The following is a 23,654-nucleotide window of genomic DNA, read 5'->3' as shown; positions in this document are numbered from 1 at the left end:
CCGGCGTGTCTGCGCTGGTGTCACCCTGCAGCCCTGCTCCACAGGCGTGAAGACCCATTTACCACCACACTGACACGGATTACACACAACACAGCCCCTGGGGTCAGGAGGGAGAGCGAGCTAGAGACAGATTTACTGGCCATTTGTAACACAAACACCATAATTCTTACTTTAATTGTTCAATGGGAAAAAGCTTTAATTTGAAAGACTATAATATACAATAAAAGTAAGCCTGGACATAGAATAATAAAGTAGAATCAGAATAGAAGTAACAGAACAGGAACTTGATCTAAAAAATAGTTAATTGTATATATTATATAATTGAATATATCATAATAGACTACTTTATTTTCTCTATAATGGAATAATGAGAACCAAGAGATGTGCCTGGAAAAAAGAAGCAAAGACAGAGTTAGTGGTCATTTAGAGGACAGTAATGGTAACATCTGTTGAATAGCGCTGTCCGATTTTTGAACCAAAGGTTCTTTTGCTTTTTTATTATTTTTTTTATTTAATGAAGTTTCTATATAGAGCAATACGTGCATGATCTCAATTATGGCTGCTACAAAAACTCTCTTCTTTCTTATTTTTATATTTAAGTAAAAATCTGATGTACAAATAGAAGTGTTCACATAGACTAGACATGTGCGACTTCCCTGTTTCAGATTTCTACGTCATCTGTGTACAGAACAGACACTTTATTTGTTAGTTAAGGCTACATTCACACTGTCAGTTTTTCAGAATGACAACAGCATTAAGTTGCAGGTGTGAGTCTTGAAATGTCCTGGTCACGCAGTAACTTACAGTAGCATTTCGAATACTGTCTGTATGAACGAGAATACTGTGTGAACGTAGCCCAAGTCTCTGTGGAACCAGAGAGAGAAGATCATGTATTAGTTTGTGGAGGAAAAATGGGTGTGAAATATTTAGGTTTTTACCCACAGTGTCCCTTTTCACTTTTAATTACTAAAGTCTCCCTAATAACGCCAAAGCCCCTCATAGACCCCAGGATGGCTGTTATTGCACTCATTCAGCGCACTGCATTCTCCATCCCTCCCTCCTTCTGCCTCTTTCTCTCTTTCATTCTGTCCCCGTCTGGCTTTATTTGTAGCCCAACATAGTTGGAGAAGGCTTATTAGGGCGTCTGGCAATAGTTGGCGTAAAATAAAGTTTATCCTTTCATGCTAGTTTAACCAATTAAGCTGTCACACAGAACGCAGCGCTTTGCTTCAGGCAGGACAGACGGCCATTCACACCTACATTCTTAGGAACCTGCTTAGAAACGGAGGAGTTTGGGGCCTCCCTGTGACAAATGATTATGAACGTTTATTGATTTCATTAGCATTCATTGCAGGACTGTATGTAATGTACTGGGCGAGGGAGAACAGGTTGTTCCCCATGGTACTTGGACCATGTTTTGTTTTGGATTGTTTGCTTGGGCATTGCTATGTGGTTGCTAAGGTGTTCTAAGTGTCTTTTAGGACTGGATTGTTGCTAGGTCAAAAGAACCCCCCCCCCTGGCAATATCCAGTCATTTCAATAGGATTCCACGCAACCTGGATTTTCGCCACGCAGCTTTTGCAACAAATTGTTCATGAGAATTCGCCGTGTTGACAGAAAGCCGCTTTTTTTGTGCTTCATCACAACACTGTTGATCTTTTTTGCCTGAAAATTTCGCTAATGTATGAGCATTAGCGCATCATGATTTTTTTTTTTTTTATGTGTGTGTGTGCGCATTGATGTTTATTGCCTACTATGTGAAAATCTAAAGTCCAATCACTGGAATAATGTTTGTATAGTGCGGGACAGGTGAGGGAAATTTTTAATACCTAAGCATTATGGATTTGAACAAACCCCGAAACTTAAGTATGACCTTGACAAACACCACTAATTCCAAAGAATAGGAGGGGTGTGCCACAGTGCCCTTCTGTGGGTATAGGATGAGCCCGACTGTCTGAGGGCCGGAACCCTGAGCTTTGTTTTGCTTTGCCGATACCGGAGGTGAGAGGGTCAGGGCATGGAGGCCAAGAGGTCGTATGGGGCCTCTGTGAAACAACACAGAACAAGACAATCTCAGGGTATTTCTTTTTTTCCTCACTCTCTCCATTTTCTTTCATTTCTCTTCATCCCATCCCCCTCAAGAGATTTCATGGCCGCCACACACTTTTAGCTTTGGAAATACTTGTGATAGTGGTGTTAGCGCAAAGAAACTGAGTGTTAACTTACAGATTTTGAAATTCTGTATATTTAATCAGTACTTTTCTGCTAGGCTTAGGGTTACCACCTAGTGACACTGGAAAATTCAGCTTTGTCATCACATAAATTATTATATTTCACAATATTATTTTTTTTTCTTACTGTATTTTTCATCAAATAAATGCAGTCTTGGTGAGCACAAGAGATTTACAGATCCCAAACTTTTGACTGAAGTGTGTGAGATATTTGATTTGTTTGAGTAACTTGTTAACGTTCCCATTTTTCCACAGGATTGTTTATTTAAAATTTGTTGCAAAATACATATTCTATTAAAGGCAACTTCTCCTTTACAGTGATTTTAAAATGGTAGTTCATCACTTAAAAGTGAAATTTGTGTTGGTGATTTTAAATAATTTCAGACTTTCCTTATATAAAACTATTATATGAGTTTTTTTACAAGTCCTTATTCATAGAAATAATACAGTGTTGGAGGGACATTAGTGTAGAAGTTGACACAGTTTCACTTTATTTTGATGGTCCCACATTCTGTTGACTATAAGTAATGTTGCACCTACATGTCTACTAACTAACTTTAATTAGAGTATTAGTAGATTGTAGGGTTAGAATAAGTTGACATGTTCTTGCAAGTTTGCATTGTCTGTTAGTGGACCATTACAATAAAGTTAGCAGATATTAAGCAGACAGTTTACTAATACTCTAACAAGAGTTAGTTGACATGTTGTTGCAGAGTTACTTATAGTCAACAGAATGTTTAAAAGGGACCATAAAAATAAAGTGATACCGTTAACAATTTTTTACATAATTCCTTTTTAGCAAATGTGAATAATTTTTATTTGAATTAAAAATAACCGGTTAAAATGATTTTGGGGACAGGATTTGTCATTTTAAAATGACAGGGTTTGGAAACTAGACCTGTGACGTGCCTGATTTCATTTCACGGCTGTTTCATGCTACATCGCCCATTAGTGTTTTGATTGGCCATGTCTTTGCATAATGTAAATTCAAAACAAGGCGGTTTTGGAGGAAGATATTTGTTTAAATGGCACATCCAAAGTCCACACGCCCATGTATACAGACGCGGACTCTCAAAGACTTCATGTCGTACCTGTGTAAGCGATAGTTTTTCCATGCTCACAAATAACCATGCTCTATAGCGACACACTCATACATCTTAATTTTTTAAACTTGTCTGTGTTTGTACTAAAAGTATCCATGAAGGATTTGGGGTTTTTTCGTAACTCACAAAGGAACGATTGGGGAAATTCGATGAGGCAACTAACTGCTGGGAAAAAGAAGGGATGGTGGAAAAAGACCCCTTACTGACATCTCTCATATAGTTGGCGTGCCTTCCTCTCCCTCTTTCTTGGTCTCTCCACACTCACAGGATATACAAAGTGTCTGTCAGCGGGGTAGCCATTGAGCAGGGAGGCCTGACAAACCTTCCACTTAGCCTAGCGCTGAGAGCGCACAAAGGCCCAGGGTCAGGGGTCACCGACAGGGTTAGGGTGGTCATCGTCTTTCTCATGCCTCTCTTTTTTCCCCTCCTCCACTATGCTGCAGGTCTTCTGGGCTCATTGTCTGAACGGCCTGTTTCACTCAGTCATTCTCTTCTGGTTCCCGCTCAAGGCCTTCCAACATGGTAAGCACACACACACTCGCACTACCTTTCTCCATATCCACATAATCACTTAGTTAGCAATAGTTCATTCAAAAGTCAAAGTTCTGTCATCATTTACTTATGTCATTGCTATCCTGTCTGACTTTTTTTTCCCTAAAAGCCAAAAGCAGCGGTTTTAAAAAATATTCTGATAACTTTATTAATATACTGTAAATGAATAGGAATGAGGGATGGGACTGTTAAGCTTAAAAAAAAGGATGCTTGTTAAACTTTGAGAACTAGATCAGTCTGGATTGTGAACAAATCATTCATAGATTCAACTCAACAGAATGACTCACAAATCACTATTCCTCTTGCTAATGTGCAAAAGAGAGCTAGGACAGATGTTGTGACTTTCAGTCAATGACTTTTTGGCCTTTAAATTCACCCAAATCTTTCATACACTTTCCAAGACTTGGATTGTAGCCTTCAAGTCATATATGGTGTTTTTTTGTAATTTCAAAGCTTGACAGTAAATAATGACTCCATTTTCATTCTTTTCTTTTTTTTGTATAATTTAAAAAATTGCTCTATGGTCTTTACATGTCTTCGTAAATGTAAGCATGTATAAATGAGTGTGTCAAGTATGTGAACCGAGTGTGTGTGTGTGTGTGTCAGCACAAATATCTGGCTGACTGCAGGACCACACAGTCAGAATCAGACCTGCTCTTTAAACAAAGCACAGGAGACTCTCTCTGACTGACAGACTGTCAGCACCACACACACACACACACACACACACACACCTTCCTGATCCACATGTGGTGTCCGTTGTGTTTCGCTGTGCCAGAGTGCTGATGATTTTGGATCATCCGCTCTCACTTACAATCAAAGAATGACTAATGCTCCTGCAATAAACCACACTGGCATGTGTGCACTTTTGTGTATTAGTTTCCCAGATTTTAAGCAACCTTTCCTATTTAATCAGAGATGTTTGCTGAAGCAGTTAGCACGAGCTAAAAACTCTAGAAAATCAAGCTTGTCTCTACATTTAATCCTCAATGATTTGGGGAAATCCTCTCGAAAACCTCTTTATACGGCTGTAATCAGCTCCTTTAACACCCACCGTTACCTTTTATTCACATGACCATTGGAGCACAGGTGTGTCATGTGAGAAGGATGAGTTTGTTACAAGCTTGTTGATACAGATTAAACTTGCATAAAAGCTTTTTTGGCCTTTTGCCACTGAGTATGGGAAATGGAGAGAAAGAGGTGGAAATTGGAAATTTTGTAAGTGAATTCAAATTAGCATAACCCACATCAGCATCACAGCTTAACTACATGGATCTGACCCTAGATGGGCATAAAAAGTTTTGAAGAGAATAATAAAAAAAAAATCTACATTTAAATTCTAAACAATATTAAAGAAAAAACACACCATATTTTTGAGTTAATACTTTTTGATTCATTTTTGGGTGGTTTCTTTTAATGTCTTTTTCTGGTATTCTTGTCTTTAAGCGTGATCGTTAGAGCCCTCTTGAGCTCAACATCTTAATGGATAATTATCTAGCACCATCCCACTGACCTGTGAATGTACGTTTGTGTGTTAGCATGTGATCCTTCACTCTAAAAGCTTTCTTGTTGATTCTCCTCACAGATACCGTCTTTGGAAATGGAAAGACACCAGACTATCTCCTCTTAGGCAACATGGTTTATACAGTAAGTGCATTTGGGCCCTCAGATCCTCACAAAGCACCTCTGTGTCCTGCCCGTCGCCTGACACTTTGTCCCGGTTTTCATGCTGTGAAATGTTCCTTCTGTGCTGAGTCTGGCTGCACTGAGGATTTTCACTCCCTTTTTGCCAACTTTTTATGCACACTGTTTGGAAGTTCCTGTCAACCGACTGTCTCTCATTAGGTCTTAGGTCTTTGTAATCTTAGCAGTTTCTGTGTATATGCAAACTCCGATAAGAAACTCTCTCTCTCTCTCTCTCTCTCTCTCTCTCTCTCTCTCTCTCTCTGTCTCTCTCACAGTTTGTTGTGATCACGGTGTGTCTGAAGGCTGGGCTGGAGACGTCGTCCTGGACCATGGTGAGCGTTTGGATGACTATTTCCATTCCTCTCTCTCTTTTCTGTCCCATTTCACTGTGTCCTCCCATTTCCTTTCATTTCATTGTCCATCTATCAGTAGAAAACACGCTTCTCCACCCCTTCTCACTCCTCTCACTCACCCTTTTCTTCTGCCGCTGATGTCATGGAAAAGTTCAAAGAATTCAAGGATGATGTCATGTTGCATCGCTAATCAAAGCATTTATTCAGATATGCAATTATAGTGCAGTGCTGAAATTGTATTACTATTAGATATTGTATTACTATTATTACAGTGCTTGCAAGGCAAAAACTCATCATTGAATGTAATTAAAAGCAATGATGTCATCGTAATGCAGTATTTGCATGCAATCTGACCACATGCATGTGAAAAATGAGATGCGTAAAACAATTCAGATGCGAAAAAGTCTTTTTCACTGTATTTTGCAAGTGTAATTTTCACAAAATCACATGATGTTTGTGTGGTTTTGGAACATTCACATGCGGTACCAATGTGCAAATTTCAAGCCTCAAATGCTTGATCATGTGATTAAACAAAAACACATGGGTGTAACATGCTCCCATATGTGCGCACATGTGATTTAGCATGTGTTCATGTAAAATTCATGTGTGTTAAAGGTTTTTGTTATGTCTGTCACTCGTCTAAAATTATAATGCATCACTCAGATGAGGTTTTGTAGTAGAGTGTCAGGCATTATTTTCAGCAGAATGACGTCCCTCCTCAACTCACTGTGTGTTCTCTAATCTTTTCTGACTTATAGTTCAGCCACATTGCCATCTGGGGCAGCATTGGATTGTGGGTAGTCTTCTTTGGCATCTACTCCTCTCTGTGGCCTCTGATTCCTCTTGCCCCGGATATGTCAGGAGAGGTAAGACCGTACAGTACAGTAAAAGCAACAACAAAAACTCTACAAAGAAAGAATGCTGGAAAAAATTGATAAAGGTTTCCACAAAAATATTAAGTATCACTACTCTGTTTTCAAAGTTGATAAAAAAATAAATGTTTCTTGAGAACCAAATCAGCATATTAGAAGGATGATGTGACACTGTAGACTGGAGTAATGATGCTGAAAATTAATCTTTGCCATCACAGGAATAAATTATATATGAACAAATATTCTAATATATATATATATATATATATATATATTTATTTATTTATTTATTTATTTATTTATTTATTTATTTATTTATTTATTTATTTATTTATTTATTTATTTATTTATTTATTTTTAGTTTTAATACATTAATACTGTAATAATATTTTACAATATTGCTGGTTTTTACTGTGGTTTTGCTCAAATAAATTCAGCCTTAAAAAAAATTTGCCGTACTAACTTACTAATGTACTAACTAACTTTTGAACGGAATTGAATGTTTATTAATGTCACCTTTTATGTTCGCGCTTTCCTCTCTCAATAATAAAGCATTCTAAAGCATTAGAAAAGCATCTGATACAGCACTCCAGTAGTCACGTCATGTTTATTTATATATCACTTTATACAATAGATAGCTTAAAATCAAGCAGCTTTACCATATTTAACACGAAAAATAGTGTCAGTGTTTCGTTTCATCAGAAGTACAACTTCATTTTCTACTGTAAAGCAACTCTCCATTGTGTTCATGACCGAATGAACAGGCCAAACGAAAAGATTCTGCGGAGCTTCCTTGCACACTGACCTATTATGTAATCGCCATGGACAAATGGTACGAAGGTGTTTAGCAGCCGGAACAAACATTTCTGGAAATTTTGCTTTGCCCAAGCTGTTTCGAACTCCTAAAACTAACTCCAAACGAACTTCGTTTCAGCCTGATTTTGTTCGAAATTACGTCACATCAGTTCCTTCTTCGATTTCACTTGAAGTATATCAGGGCCTTTATGTAAGTTTTAGCTAATTTTTGGGATGCATTTACAGCATATTTGTCAAAAAAAACATACTGCTAGTAAAGAAACAGACACACATTTTAACATTTGTCCTGCTAATCTCAATACCTTAAATCTAACAAATAAATCTGTATTGATGTTTTGTATTGCTTTTAAGTATTATATTAAATTAATTATAATTTGACTAAGTAATTTGGACGTAGTTATTTATTTTATGAACAACTTTTTTCTTTGCTCTTTCTTTTTTTATGTATTTTATTACCAGACCCCCCCCCCCCCCCCCCCCCCACACACACACACACACACCTTTTTAAAAAAACATATATATATATACATACATATATATATATATATATTTTTTTTTTTTTTATAAATATAGCTAAGCTAAAAAAAAAAAAACACACAGCCCATCCTCACCCCTGGGGGGCTCTTGGATGTGCAGGTGATTTAAAATGCGCACAGACCACCCTCTCTCTGGCCTAGGGCTCTACACTATCTGTGCCATAATCTGAGCATTAAGAGTTTGTTTGTATTCATTAGGGGGAGCAGGGCGCGGGAAACTCTACACCTCCGTCAGGCCTCGGGGCACCACAGGTCTCGGCTCTTTTCTCACCTTATAATCTCCTAATGGGGTCTAATAAGCCCTATTTGTGTCACCTGTGAGGAAGAGCAGTATGAAAACATCCAAATCTGCTTGTGTGAGAAAAGAGTCCTGGATTCCAGACAGAACACTTATGTGTTTATAATAGTTTTGTATGCTTTTTGTTTATTTTTGTTATTTATAAAATCTGAACATCAATATGAGAGCACTCTGTTCGCACACGTTGTTGCCGGTGTCTTTATACTCTCAAAAGCAAATTTTTTTTTTATCTCAGCATCTGGCTTTGTGAAACAGTAGACTCTTCCTCTCACATGTGTCCTGCACACCCGTCCTGAATGGCCAGTCAAGTGGGCTCTTTTATCAGCTCTTTCCCTCTACATGTAGGGTAGTAGAGTAGATCAGACCCCAGAGGCTCAGGGTAACTCAATGCCGAGGGGAGCCATAGCAACAGCACTACACCAAAGCACGTGGGACACCTGAGATAGGGCGCACCTGAACACGCCTGAACTCTGTGCCACCTCACAGCCATCTCTGACTGCTGTCCCAGCTCGACATGCCACACTGTTAAACCTATTTAGCTGAATTGTTGCGCTAAAATATCACATTATTCGGAAATGTACCAAGGTATTGTTTTGAAGTGCCTTGGAGTACCATAAAAATACCATAGTATATGAATCAAGTATTATGGTATAGTATCGTGCAAAAATTTGGGGCCCCTCACCAAGGCTGCATTTATTTGACCAAAAATACAAAAGACATTAATATTGTGAAATACATTTTTACAGTTTAACATACCTGTTTTCTATTTGAATACATTTGAATACATACAGTAATTTATTACTGTGATGGCAAAGCTGATTTTTCAGAATCATTACTCCAGTCTTCAGTGTCACATGATCCTTCAGAAATCAATATAATATGCTAATTTTGTGCTCAGGAAACATTTATTTTTATTATTATCAGTGTAGAAAATAGTTATGCTGTTAAATATTTTTGTGGAAACTGAATTTTATTCTTTGATGAATAAAAAGTTCAGAAGAAGATTATTTATTTGAAAAAAAATTTGTATCGTTATAAATGTGTCTACTGTCACTTTTGATTATTTGAATGCATCCTTGCTGAATTAATGCATTTTATTTATTTTACCAGTACCATCAGAGTACTTCTCTTTTTTACTGTACTGTACAGTACTGTAGTTCTTTTTTGGATAGGAAACTAACTTCCTTGGGACAATTAAATATAGAAACTCACTTTAATTTGGCTGGCTAAAACTGTAAATTATTTTTAAATGTATTTATTTTTAGTAAAATTGTATAGTCAAATGGTTTGTTGTACTGAGAAATGCAAAGTATGGATATTTAAGTAGCGTTTACTTGAGCAATGAACTTTTTTTTTAAAAAACGACTATTTAGTTTTAGCGCCTGCATAGTCTCTAAATGTCTATCACATGATTGCATAACAAAAACAATTTTTTTTGCATCCCAGTGTAGTTGTGTCATAGCTTTTTATTGTAACCTTTAACTGTTTCATCTTTTATTTGTAGTTTCCCAAAAATGTGACAAAGTAAACCTGGGGTTTGTAATATAATAAGAGAATCAAACCACAGCCCTTCGAGATGGTCTGAGCTGCTCTGAAACTTCTTAAATGAACCAAGTGTCGCCCAGAGACCAAGAGAAACCATGAAAGTGTGGGATGTGTTTTTTGCACCGTTCATGACATCATTGGCAGCATCTCATGTGGCTGCACTCTGTAGTCGGTTTAGTAAAGTCGAGTTGCTGTACATCCTCAAATAATGAATGTTAACAATATACTTGTGATCTAATACTCTGCCACAGTAGTTCAGACTATCTTAAGTTTACTTGAGTGGGACATGGTGTGATAAGACTCTGTGCTCGACATCAAGAGCCTACCGATTAACCAACTATCATCTCCCTGCCATTACAAAGCTCTCCTCATTTCACACACCTGTTAAAAACACACACGTTCAGCCAGCCATGTCACGAATGAACCTCTGAACAGACACGCATAACATCCTGCGTCCAAAGGCATGTAGGATTTAGATAACACTCTAAAGAAAGTTGCAGCGGATAAAACAAGCCCTACAACGATGCATAAAAAATCTTTAGATGTCAGAGACGTGATGTAACTGTTAGATGTAGCTGCATTGAAGGTGTTCTGTGGTGCATTCCTCTCCATTCTTCCATTGAATGCAGCAGACAGGTCTGTTTTATTCAAGTGCACCTGGTATCTGTGTGAGACAGGCCATTCATCTTGTTCCACTCTCTTTGATGTACGAGATTTCACCTTTAGAGCCTCACTCTCCCTATCAGCAGATACAACTACTGCTGCTCTTGTTACACTGCTTACTGGAAACTGTGTATGTGTGTGTGAGCGTGAGCCCATCTGCTCTTTTTCAAACTTTTTTAAACAGAGCTTGTCAGGCAATTCCTGTCTGACATCTTTATGTCATTATCATTATATTTACTAGGGCCCAAAAGTTTGAGAAGCTACTGTTCATATACACCCACACATTTATTTATTTATTTTTTATATAATTATTTTTATTCACTTTATTCTAAATTCAGCCCTAATTTAAACACTTTTTCATTACAAAATTATATTATATTTTTGAATTTCAGAATGTCTTATTTGGTTTGTCTCTCTGTTGCTTTAACAACAGTGGCACTCAAGATGCTTCCACAAGTTTGCGTAAAACTTTTTCCAGCATGATTTGATATGATCCAAATAGCATCTTATGATACAAAGGAAGTAAGAATATCTGAAAGTAGTTCACATGATCTGATCTGATGCCACAGATTTGCTCATTTAATTAGAGACCTAGAAATAGTATCTAAAATATTCCTTATCCTTTTATGTCATAAATTGGTTTAAATTAGATTTTGAATCCTTTTTATTGTACCCCATTTTATAAAGTATATGTGGGATGTTTCTTTGAGACTTTCTCTATTTGTCACTTAAAGTAATATAAGTAAGTGTCTTCTAATAAAGATAAGATTTGACTTCCAGCTCCAGAAACAACCTGGTTAACCCTATGTTGTGGGGACCAAATGTCCAGTAGTTATTGACCTTGTGGGGAAAATTTTTGCTCCAATGAGGAAAACAACTTATAAATCATACAGAATCATGTTTAAAAATGAAAAATATGCAAGTTTTCTGTGATGGAAAGGTTTAGGGTCAGGGGATAGATTATACAGTTAAAAAAAATCATTGTCTGTGGAAAAACCGTAAAACATGGAAACCCAACGTGTGTGTGCGCTAATTTTCTACACACACTGTGTGCATGCCAATGTTCGTTTATTTGGGTTGTTTGTATTTGCAGATTTTTTTCCTAAATTTCCCTCAGTCCGTGGTGATGTTCCATGCTGAGAGTGGAACATGGGGGTGATGGGATATTAGGGCGTGTTTTCCATACTGGACTCTCAAAGACCTTGTGATGTAAATACTTCCATCCCTTATGCTTTGAGATGATAGCAGCCAAGAATTGGTGTATTTGCAGGCCCTATTGGAATTAGATATCTCTTTCTTGCTTTTCTTTTCCCTTTTTTTCCTCTTTCTCTCTCTCTCTTTCAAATACCACAAACATTTAGATGGGAATCCAGCCGTGTATTTCTCCATTTGGTCCATTGGGACTTTGCTCTACACATTCAAAACCACAAACCATCCAGAGGAACATTGATAGAACATTTGCAATTCGGTTGTTTATATACACAAGTTGACATTATACTTTTTGACTGACTTGGCTTATATTAAAAGCATTTTTGAATTAATTGCAAGTGGAATATTTAGTTTTTGGGAGAAAAGGCAAAAACATTCTGTATTCTTCTTGCACATGACTTTGTGTGTGAACGTGGATAAAGTCGGCTTGGCTCAGGCGTTAGTATTTAGTCCCTAAAGCCAAAGGGCCAGGCTGAGGGTGAATGACCATGTCTGAATTGTTCTCATCTCATATTTACCATCACAATGGGTGGTATTAACATTCTTGGGCCAACATTATCACTGGCAGGCATGAGCAGCCAAACTCTGCTGTTTCACAGCACCACTGATTAGCGCACCCAGGCATAGTTAATCCATCCCGTCAATCACCAGAGGAAGTCACCACGTGGGACTGAATGATAAACAGCCAGATTCAGTTCCCCTGTTTTAAGCACTAATAGAATCTGTCAACGTTTGCTTTCAGGGTTTGAAAGATCTGATTGAAGATTTTAAATGGTCTGTTAGTGTGTCCTTCTGACAGAGCAATTGAATGAAGGTTTGTGTACATGTCAACTTATTTACAGTGTGTGCTAATGAGTTGATTTTTTTGTCTGATTCCCATTTAGCATCAGTTTTTGTCCAAGTTGCATTTACAATATGGCCAAATCCAACAGGGTAACATGATCGTCTGATACCATTCAGTGGTACCTTTGATGGCTGTGTTCTCCAAAGCTGGCATGTGAGCTATTTGAAGGATTTTGACTACATTCAGTTATTTGATTGCTTTTGGGAAAGGATGGGAGCCTCTGTGTGTGTGCATATCTTTGAACAATTGAGCATTTGCAAACTTAATATTTTACATGCATATTGTTTTTAAGGCCAATGAGGGAAGTCCTGCTGGAATAAACATAAGCTTAAGTTTTTAACTTGTGTTTTGAAGCATTGGATTTGTTGCTGGTCCTAGATGGTCTACTAGCTAAAAACAAAGTCCAATTTAAAACCAATTTAAGCTGTTTTTTTTAACATGGTGGCTTGCTAATGGCCAGATAGAAACTAGATGTAACACAACTACCAGCTTAAACTGGGTTTTTCCATCAGCGAAGTTGCATAATGTGTGCATGTTTGTTTGATAATGTGTCCGGCAGACACAGAGGGAGTCAATGTCCTGTCAAAATAGTCGACGCGGACACCCTTGACTGCCAGTCGAGACTAGGCCACTGTGGTTTATTATTCTGCCCTAAAAATACACCTACGGCCTGCCCGCTCCCAAAAGCCAGCTGGATTTATTGTATTTGTTCCAGAATTTATTATATTTGTTCCATAGAAATTGTTGAAAAAAACATACTGCATGAAAATGTTTTAAAGTTCACTTTATAATTTTAAATTGCACAGTTAGTGGTATAATGATTCCATTTGTTGAGTTTTAAGAGTATTTATAACACAAAACCTAACAGGAAAACATTAATGAAGCTTGACCTTTTACTTATATAGTTAACATTCCCACTGTTGGTTTTGTTTGTACTTAATGTCTTTGAGCCCTTAAGATCTTGTCTGTTTATTCGATGCATTGGCCTCCAATGAAAATGATTAAACTGCTATTATCAAAGAGAAAATTACATGTTACCTCTGGGACTGTTGGAATTCAGCACGACATGAATATCTTTTCACTCATGCACAATTTTCTCTAATTCCTCTTGGCTACACAGAACACTTGTTTCATTCAGGGTCAAAGATGACATTAGTTGGGTGGAGGAAGCCATTTTGATTTCCAGTCATTTGAGATTTCCTGCCTTTCCTGATGTTTTGTTAGACATCAAAGTCTATTTTCCTGTAATAGTGAGTAGATTAGCTAATTTGGGAACACCTGAAACTTTGGTAGATTGCTGCAGGCAGGTAGGTGTGCCTCTCGGCTTTGTGCTGAGGCCTTTACTGGTTTAGATTACAGGAAGATGATTTGTCTTGGAGCACCGAGTTTAGACAAGTGGTGCAACCACGTATGTAGAATAGCATTGCAAGGGGGCGGATCGATGCTCTTTGACATTTAATGACAGGTATTTTCAACACAGCTGGGCCAAAGCAAACAGGATAAGCGCAAACGACTGCATCTCACACCCCACTAGCCTATGCCAGAATATCCCTGTCTTGTGAATCAGACCCAGTGGAACCACAGAGGACCCTTTCTTTCTCTCTCTCTCTCTCTCTCTCTCTCTCTCTCTCTCTCTCTCTCTCTCTCTCTCTCTCTCTCTCTCTCTCTCTCTCTCTCTCTCTCTCTCTCTCTCTCTCTCTCTCTCTCTCGCGCTCTCTATCACCCTCGGTCTCTCTCCAATTTTCCTTGTTCACACTGTACAGTTTGGATGTTTCTGTTAAGATGTTTTACAATGAAAAGACACACTCTCCTCAAACTGTTATAATTATTGGAGAGATTGATGTCTTTGAAGACCTTAATATCATTACTTCACTGATTGTCTCGGTATCACCCAGTCTAAGAATAATGAATCTCTTCGCTGCTTGTTTATTTAATTCATGGTTATATTTTGGCAGATGATTGTTCTGATACTGCCTTGCTTTGGCTCTCGTTTAGGATTCATTTGTTGTGGTTGTGGAAACTTTTGAGATAACGAGTTTATTCTGTTCCAATTTGGAATTTTCTGGAAATTTATCCTGCTCCAGCTATGAGCTGATTCAAGTAATGAAGACTTATGTGTCTGAGTTTTGCACTTAGTACCATGCAGTGCTTTCTAAGACTTATGATGGTAACATCCGGTAATCTTGACTGTGATAACAGATAGTGCTGTTTATGCATACTTGAGTTCATCCAATGTTTTTTAAATATGACACAAATAATGGCCTGCAAAACATTTTTTTTCCTAACCACTTATTCTCAGCCCAGGTTAAAATAGTTTAGCAGAAACATTAGGCGCTTTGAACTATTTGTGTTGATATCTATGCAGTGACTTCAGTGGTTAGTATTTCTTTAGATGCATTTCATATTGTCACACACACATAGGGGAGAATGAAGTAAGATGTCATTTTTTCCCCCCTTATTTATACTAAAATGTTTAATTATATTTAGGATCTCTGCTATCAACTTAATTTTGAAAGAAAGCTTATATTACATTAGCCTGGGTTTCCCCATGCTGCATTGCGCGCAGCACGGTTTTATTCACACTGCTAGGCAGTCTGGATTCCATGGACCAGATTTTCGCCTCAGCGAGGGGACCAATCACAGAACGGGGAGGGAGCAGCAAGACGATGACGACGTCTATGCGACACACCGAAGCAGTTTGTTCATACCTATGGATCCAACATGGCAGTAGATGCAAAGTTACCTTTCGGTGCAGCCTTAGATATTGTTCTAAGTAGTTTAGAACCCAAGTTTATTTTGAAAAAAGAGCAGCTTTTCTGTCGCTCTACATACGTCATCTGGTATAATTGAAACGATTGGCTATGAGGTACGTACAGGCGCATTTGATAGACATTCGTAGCAGCCAATAAACGGCTCTGTGTATTCGTAAACCACACCTCAAATGCGAGAAAATGAACATGTGGTTCCCAGACCCACGACTCGATGAGACGAGGTCTGATGTTAGCCAGCCTAATATTACATAAGGTTATATATTAAATGATATAATACTATAAATATGCTTTAAAAAATCTTCAGGATTCTTTGAACAGCTATGTTTGAAATATAAATCTTTTGTAAAATCATAAATTTCTTTCACGTTTGGTCAATTTTAATAAGTTCTTGCTGAATAAAAGTATTAATTTCTTTAATTGTATACTGACCCTAAACTGTTTATTTGTTTTTACATCCGTTTACGTTGACATGCAAACAGATTCTTGTCAGTGATTTTTTTTTTTTTGTCTGTCAGTCACGCACAGCTGTGTATGATGAGCCCTTTTTAAAAACATGATGACATATTACTCCACTGCCTCCCATGTATCATATGAAGCAAAGGCATTCTGACAGGTCAGGTCATCATTTGGGAGCAGGGTTTTAGGAAGGTGATCTGGGTAGTACCATTAGCAGTTAACAGTTGAGATCAGTACTCTAGCTGACTGCCACTCTCATCTGCCTCCCATTCCTCCTTTCTTGTCTGTCTGGCTTCTCATCTGTCACACATAGACTTTTAAAGTGTACCAGGATGAGTTCACATTCCAACACCCCTTAGCTAGATTACATCTAATAAGTTTTGGTCAGATTGGTGGTTGAAAGCTGAGCTCTTTGTAGTACTGATGTTGTGAGAGTCCAGCTAAACGGTTTTAAGTTTAGAAATCAGTCACAGATTCTGTCTGTTGGTGCTCTTTCTCATGTGTCTGTCTGTGTGTGTTTTCCAGGCGGACATGATGTTCAGTTCAGGAGTGTTCTGGATGGGTCTGATCTTTATTCCCATCACCTCTCTTGTGTTTGATGTGGCCTACAAAGTGTGAGTTGAGTTTCTTCAGTGCCAGCCATGCAACCCTTAACTTCCTATATGGTCACCAGAGGTTGTTAAGAAGACCAACATTTTTTCTCATGTATAAAATGTTAAAAGCATTGATGGATTATTTAAAATGCTTACTATTAATGCTTAGTATCAACTGGCAGGCTGCAAGTCTGTTCTGATAAGGGTTGCAAACAGTAGACAAAAAAGATGAGTGTAATTACTAAAATGAAATGGTAAACTAGAAGAAATGGTTAAAATCCTTTTGCTTTCTGTTTTTGCAATCTGCACACTGAATTCAGTCCAGACTTTAAAAAAAAGTCTAGCAATTTTTGCACGGTGCAAAAAGTGCAAGGTGCACATGAATTAAAAGCTAGCCAAGCACAATCAGACGTTCTTCAAAATTTTTTTTTTTTTTTTTTGCTTTTAGGTCAAATGAGGGATGTTTGGTGATAGTCTGACGTTAAATGCATTCTTACCCCTTAGCTCATACCACTAAACATTATTACAAAATGCTTCCATAGACAATGCTTATCATTTTAATGGATAAAAACTTTTTTTTGTTGTTGTTTTGATCTTTTTGTGTTCATTTTTCCTCAGTATGAAGAGGTTGTGCTTTAAGACCCTGGTTGATGAGGTGCAGGAGTTGGAGGCGCTGTCCAAAGATCCAGGAGCTGTGGTGCACGGGAAGAGGTGAGGGCCATTCCTCGTGAATTCATAATAAAACAGAACGAGCAAAAACAGTGATTTAGCAGGGATCACCTCCAAATGTAAACGATCCTACTGGCTGCTCTCCCGGCTCCAGTCTCATTCTGTCTCCTCAACCTCTCACTGGAGACACATCTGTGCAGCAGGAAGTTTGTCTTTAATTCAATCGCTCTTCTGTGGGAAGAGAAATGAGACTCCCATTATGCGCATAATGATGTCTGTGTCTGTTTCTCTTTGTGTCCTTCCCTGTAGTTTGACTGAGAGAGCCCAGCTCCTGAAGAACGTCTTTAAGAAGAGCACCGTCAGTCTGTACCGGTCCGACTCCATGCAGCAGAATCTACTCCGTACGTCAGCGACACTCATGTGCACACGGACACAGACACACCAACATGTTCTCCACAATGCACACATCACAAACAGACTCATCCAGAATCACTGATGCACACACACCCCACCATTCCCATCTGCAGCATCAAAATGCAGGTTAACTCTCACACGCAAGGGTTTATGGACGTGCAACTGCGGGCACTTGCTGAAGTACAAACCTGAACCAAAGCCCCTGAAAATTTAGGTGAGGATGGTTGTTCTTGACAGCTGCAGATAGCAAGTAATGTAGCCATAATATCACTCGAAAGGAACAGCTGCATTAACAAAGCTGGAGCTAGACAGTGAGATGGCACCACCTTAGGCAGCTGTTTTTAGGCACAGGAACTCAAATCTCATGCTTTTATCAGTTCATAACATGGGCTTCCGTGTCAAATCTGGAGAATTTTGCTAAGGATATCGCAGTCCAAAACTGACTGATTATTAAAGCTGATTCATGAGGTCATGTATGCACAGTCACAGAGTTCACACATACACACACTGTCTTATTACATTGCTAACATTATCTCTCTGGATATGCTGTTATACTACACTTTCTATGTGCTTCCTTTCAGTGGTTTTCAACTGTTAAGCTGCAGGTCTGTTCTGATGGGCTCACAAACAGCAGGCAAAAACAATGCTGAAGGCAAATCCTAAAATGCAACTAAGAATAAACAATCATGCATATTTAGGATAGAAAAATCAGGCTTTAAATGAGTAGTATAGTTTTATTTAAAAAATAAAATAATTATATACATTATTTAATTATAAATCTATAATAATTATAACTAGTAAAAATTGAAAAGTTTTAATTGTTTACTTTTATTTATGTATCAGACAGTTATTGCTGTGGATGTGGATGATGTCCAAAGTAAAATCTCCCTCCTGAAGCATAACCAGTTGAAAACCAGTGCCTTTTCATTTCTTTATAGTTTTACATTCATGTTTCTTTTCTGTTTGTTGCCTCTCTTTATTTGCTCTATTTTTTTGTGTTTGCTTTTAGGTGAGGATGGGGGACGTTCTTTGATAGTCTGATGTTATATGCATTCTTCCCTTTAGCTCATACCGCTAAACATTATTACAGTTGCCTTACAAAAACAATACGTATTAACACCATAATTAAACCTGCATTGTCCATCACGTCCTTCCCATTCCCCACCTGTGCATGTGCTGCTGTGTTTTGATTGACAGGCAGAGTCATGTTTAATCATTTCAATTTGCCACTATCATTCCCACAATGCATTGCCCTCCTCGGCCTCTTGCATGTGCCAGCAGGCCAGCAGGTAGAGGTCGAGTCGGTTGAGACATAAGGTGAGTCTTAGAACAAAGGGCCAATCTCAGTGTGCAGTGCTCTAGAGACCATAGCTCTAAGTTATGAGTGAGAAATTAAAATGACTAGAATTTGAATAGATATTGTATTCTACTTGGATCCAAATCAAAGGGCACAATTTAATTTTTTATTTTTTGCTTCAAAGACTTCATTGACCATATTTGATGAAATGAGCCACATTTCTTCTTCGAAAAAGTAGTTGATTCTTCTAGGTAGAATCAATAATCAGATATTACAACACTCACAGTGTCTTATTTCCTGCCAACTTCCATTTGGAGTCTGCCAAGATAATTACTATTGACTACCCCAATCATCCCAGCCAGCCCACCCACACTGCTATAGCACTTCTCAAGGTCCCCTCTGAGACCGATTTGAATTTTTTTGTTTATTTCTGGAAGCAAGCAGTGAGGATGTCTTGCATACTGATGTCTTTTTGTTGCGTCTTTCTGCAGACAACAGACCTCCTTTAATTTGGACCAATACAATTACTTTCAGACATTTTGGTCTCATTAGTTTGTAGGTCATTGTAAAGGCTTATTAGACTCCCAACAACAGGACACTCTGTGAATAATCCACACAGCCCTTGGATTCTCTTTTATGAGCTTACAGACAATGTTCCTTCTATTTTCTTTGTTTCCCTTTTTTTTATGTGATTGTTTCTTTTACACATTCTGTTGACTATAAGTAACGTTGCAACTACATGTCTACTAACTTTATTTAGTGTTAATAGAGTATTAGTAGATGTTAAGGTCCTTGCACAATGAGTCCAAAATTCTTGCACATTAAAAAATAAATACAACCTCACGGTTTGTCAAACACGTTTAGACACTGCCTCCGAAATCTTCATCCATCATAAAACAAATTCGGATCAGGTTCAATTTTCCGCTTTTTTCGCATCCGTGGTAAGCGTTTTGAGGTGTTTTGACAATTCGGAGCCACCGAATGACGAATACGAAGGACTCAGTGTGCAAGGACCTTTAGGGTTAGAATAAGTTGACATGTAGTTGCATAGTTACTTTCAGTCAGTATAATGTTTGTTGGTTAGCAGATATTAAGTAGACAGTCTACTAATACTCTAACAAGAGTTAGTTGACATGTAGTTGCAAAGTTACTTATAGTCAACAGAATGTTCAAAGGGATTATCAAAATTAAAGAGCAAAAACTATTTATATTGGTCAGGGCCTTGCCTTGCCTAAAATATATATATATATATTTATATAATTGATAATAATATTATTTAGATATTTAGAGACCTTACATTTGTTATTTATTTAAGGAGATATAAATAAGGAGACACTTAAAATACTGTTGGAACTATTTTTGTGCTGTTCTGCACACATTTACCTGGTTTTCTTCATTAAAATATGACCGTGAGTAGTCATTTATTTAATTGTGATTTAAGAAATTTTGTCTTTAGTTTTTTAGAGGACACCTTGATATTGTGGTTATGATTTAAGAGAAGGCTTGTGCTAAAGAAACTCATTCTCTTCTCATGGCTTGTTTTTGTTGCTTAATGTTTTATACATGATTTAATTTGTATCACTTGTCCCCTAAGATTGCCAGCAGAATGTTTAGTTGGGTGTATTTATCTGATGCATTTTTTCTGGGTCCTGTTTACAGACGGCTACGCATTCTCACAGGATGAGAACGGAGTGCTCTCCCAGTCTGAGGTCATCAGAGCCTACGACACCACCAAGCAGCGGACCAATGAGTGGTGAGATCCGGCTCGCTGGACCCGGCCCCTCTCAGCGGTCACCCAACTTTTTAAAGGCTGACAGCGGAAACCTCAGCGGAAACCTGTCAGTTTAACTTTGGCCAGCCTAGGGCACCCTGGGCAACAACGGATAGGAAAAATGAAGCGGTATGAGAGAGAGACAGGGGAAAAAATCAAGTTCTGTTGTGCTGTAGTTGTATGTTCAACAGCACACACTAGCACTGGGCTAGCATATTTTTGCCCAGCCTGCGGTCAGTATGGTTTCTGATCTGTCAAACAGAGGAGAACAGCATCAAAAATTTACTCTCCTCTCTTATGAGTATTACAGCCAAAAATGTGGTGTTGATGAGGGTGGTGATGATAACGTTTGTGGTAATGGTCTTTGACTGTGACTTCCTAATCATTAATGGCACATTAAACACTCCCTTTTGTTTTTTAATGTTTCGGTATTTTATTCGCATCAACAAAAAAAAAAAAAGGATATATCCCAGATCACTGGAAATTTTCAAAGAACATTATGATTGCAGTCCCTGTTTTTAGATTTTATGGTTTAAAAATAATAATTAGGTGTTAACCGGTTGTTTTTACACTCGTCAAATGCTTTCTGCACTAATTTGAAAACTGTTTTTTATTATTTATTTATTTTTAGATTCATGTTAACTCTCATGTATCAAGGCCTTACATTTATTGTTGCCTTCAGCCAATTACTGGGTATATTTTTAGTTTTTGACTTATTTAGATTTCCGCTTTCTTTTGGTCAATCTGTTTATCGTGCCTGATTTATCAGATCTTTTTAGCTTGTACGTATCTGCTATTTTTACTTTACAATTTAGCAACGTTTCAATGGCTTTCTTGAACACGTTTCTGCATTCCACATCTTACACGGCTGCAATGATCACAAAGGTGCCTAACAGGAACTTTTTTTTCCCCCAGTGAGATAAAATTTCAGAGACTCTATCTAGGTAGCGTTATAGCACGCTTACACGTTAGACCAAAATACTGATGTATAAGGCTGCTATACGAGCGTAATGAACCTCGGCCCCGCTTATGCGTCCAGCTCTTCGTGTGAATCTCTTTTAGCTCACCATAATGTTTATTTGACTTTGAACAGAGTGATAATCCCTCAAGCATAAGTGCCATTAGCATAGAGGAGGAACGGAGGATTTCGCCAGACCCAGTATCGATCCAATTTTGTCTCTATAGTTATTTTGTGAATTTGTATTTTTATATTGGACTAAGTGTGACTTTTTGAACTGATCTGCTTTGTAATGAAAACGTCGTCCCTCTTTTTTGTGGTTCCCCTTCAGAAACTGGTCGTGGTTCATGAGCTTACGTCGCCTGTGACTTAAACTGTCTTGACGCTTTATTTGATGGTGGAGTTTGTGCGTTGGTTTTCTTCTCCCTGTGGGAGAGCACGTTTTGTATAGTGCGTCAGCGCAACGTGTGTCGTCTGCATGTGCATGTGAGCTACGTTACGGATGCGTGCGTGACTGCGTGAGAGTTCGTGGTCCCGTCGGTATGCATGTCTGTTTAACTGTATTACAAGAGTTCTCCAGAGAGACTCGAATGAGGATGCGTGTGTGATGTCCTCTGTGTCCGGTTGTGTGATGCTGCACGACTCCAGGTATAACGGTGTGCTGTATGCCATTGCATGGCCCTGTACATCAGCAGGTGCGTGTGTGTGTGTGTGTGTGTGTGTGTGTGTGTGTGTGTGTGTGTGTGTGTGTGTGCTGGTGTAAGTGTGTGAGCGCATGTGTGCGTCACGTGTCTGTATGTCTCGGTTTGTATGAAGCTCTGCTAAAGCTTGACCGGAGATGTTGCACAATGCACTCTTTTATCTTTTATGTGATGAATATTATCTTATGTAGTTCATCAGTTGCAGTATTATTTATCTGGATGGATGTACTGTACATGTTCTTAATTTAGTTTCAGAACTCCTCTTCTTCTTCAAGCCGAAACGTCTTTTATTTAACTCGACAAGAATACATCAATGGCTCTGTGCATTTTGTTCCTTAAGCTGTGCTTTTTCTGTGGGTCATCATCCTCCTCGAACACTGGAAATATGATGTGACATTGGTTAGCGGCTTGGACTGTTGCTTTCGAAAATCCCGTCTGTCAAAGTGACTGATTGCATGAATGGAAACGTCGTTCTTGGTTTAGCCTAAATGTTAATTGTACGCTGAATCTCTCTAGTGTTGGTCAATTTAAAGAATGAAAATGCACTTTGATATGGTTTTGAATTCTCTATTGGGTGTTTTCTTTTTTCTTTCTTTTGTCTTTTTGTTAAATGATTGTTTAGCATGTTGGAACTGCAAACTTTTAAGTGTTTTGTCTTTCAACAGCCACGAAGGACTACTGAAATAAACTTTACAACTGAAGCTCTTCTCTCGTGATTTTATTTGTTTTGTTGCATCACCGGATTCTGTTAATTATATCCTGAAGAATCCTCAAGGCTATCCAAGATATATTAGTGCTGGAACAGTATTGTAGCAGGTATCAGGAGAATCACTAATCATAGTTGTTGTATATTGTTGTATTAGCAGTACAGATCGCATGGCTCTCCATCGGGGGATTCATTGAACACAAAGTCATGATTTGGCAATAATATGTTTTGTTTCTGTACCATAAACTTCCAAGAGCTTATTTCCTGTCTAGACCAATGCATTTCGAAGTTTTTTTGCACAACTTTAGCAAACACTTCCCTACAATCATAAATCTCTGCCTCTGGCCGCTATAGTGTTTGTGCCTTAAAAAGCGGGGGAAACCGTTTAATACTGTGCATTGGTTTTCATGTCTTCTTTTAAAACACCTTTGAGATGTTTCACCATCTGCACAGCACTTGTAAATACACTCTTCTTCAGAACCGGTGCACACTGCTGTGCCCGTCCTCTTGAAAGGGCAGTTAGGACATTAAAATTGACCTTGATGTCTTGTTTACAGCAAGTAAAATACTGTTTATACTGTTTAATTGTGAGAAAATTCTGGCTTTGGTT

At 38.1% G+C, this 23,654-nt stretch overlaps 1 protein-coding gene across 9 annotated transcripts in view; it reads left to right on the top strand.

Annotated features, from left to right (window-relative positions):
- The window catches only part of atp8a1 (ATPase phospholipid transporting 8A1), a 124,382-nt gene extending 101,343 nt beyond the window's left edge, over positions 1-23,039 (top strand). For 6 of the 9 annotated variants that reach the window (XM_077247791.1, XM_077247789.1, XM_077247792.1 and 3 more), the window contains 8 exons: positions 3,778-3,856; positions 5,472-5,533; positions 5,848-5,904; positions 6,684-6,791; positions 16,461-16,549; positions 17,147-17,239; positions 17,507-17,598; positions 20,568-23,039. In XM_077247791.1, coding sequence (XP_077103906.1) covers positions 3,778-3,856; positions 5,472-5,533; positions 5,848-5,904; positions 6,684-6,791; positions 16,461-16,549; positions 17,147-17,239; positions 17,507-17,598; positions 20,568-20,665 — 678 coding nt within the window. In that variant the 3' untranslated portion in view covers positions 20,666-23,039. Of the gene's footprint in view, positions 1-3,777; positions 3,857-5,471; positions 5,534-5,847; positions 5,905-6,683; positions 6,792-16,460; positions 16,550-17,146; positions 17,240-17,506; positions 17,599-18,620; positions 18,929-20,567 lie in introns of all 9 variants that reach the window. The other 3 variants (XM_077247794.1, XM_077247793.1, XR_013210353.1) reach the window with 2 other exon arrangements.
- Positions 23,040-23,654: the final 615 nt, after the last annotated feature.

This window comes from Siphateles boraxobius, unplaced genomic scaffold (assembly GCF_051911475.1).
Source record: "Siphateles boraxobius isolate OS27281-9 unplaced genomic scaffold, OSU_SipBor_1 3, whole genome shotgun sequence".
Taxonomy (NCBI): domain Eukaryota; kingdom Metazoa; phylum Chordata; class Actinopteri; order Cypriniformes; family Leuciscidae; genus Siphateles; species Siphateles boraxobius.
This window is presented reverse-complemented; position numbering and strand designations above follow the sequence as displayed.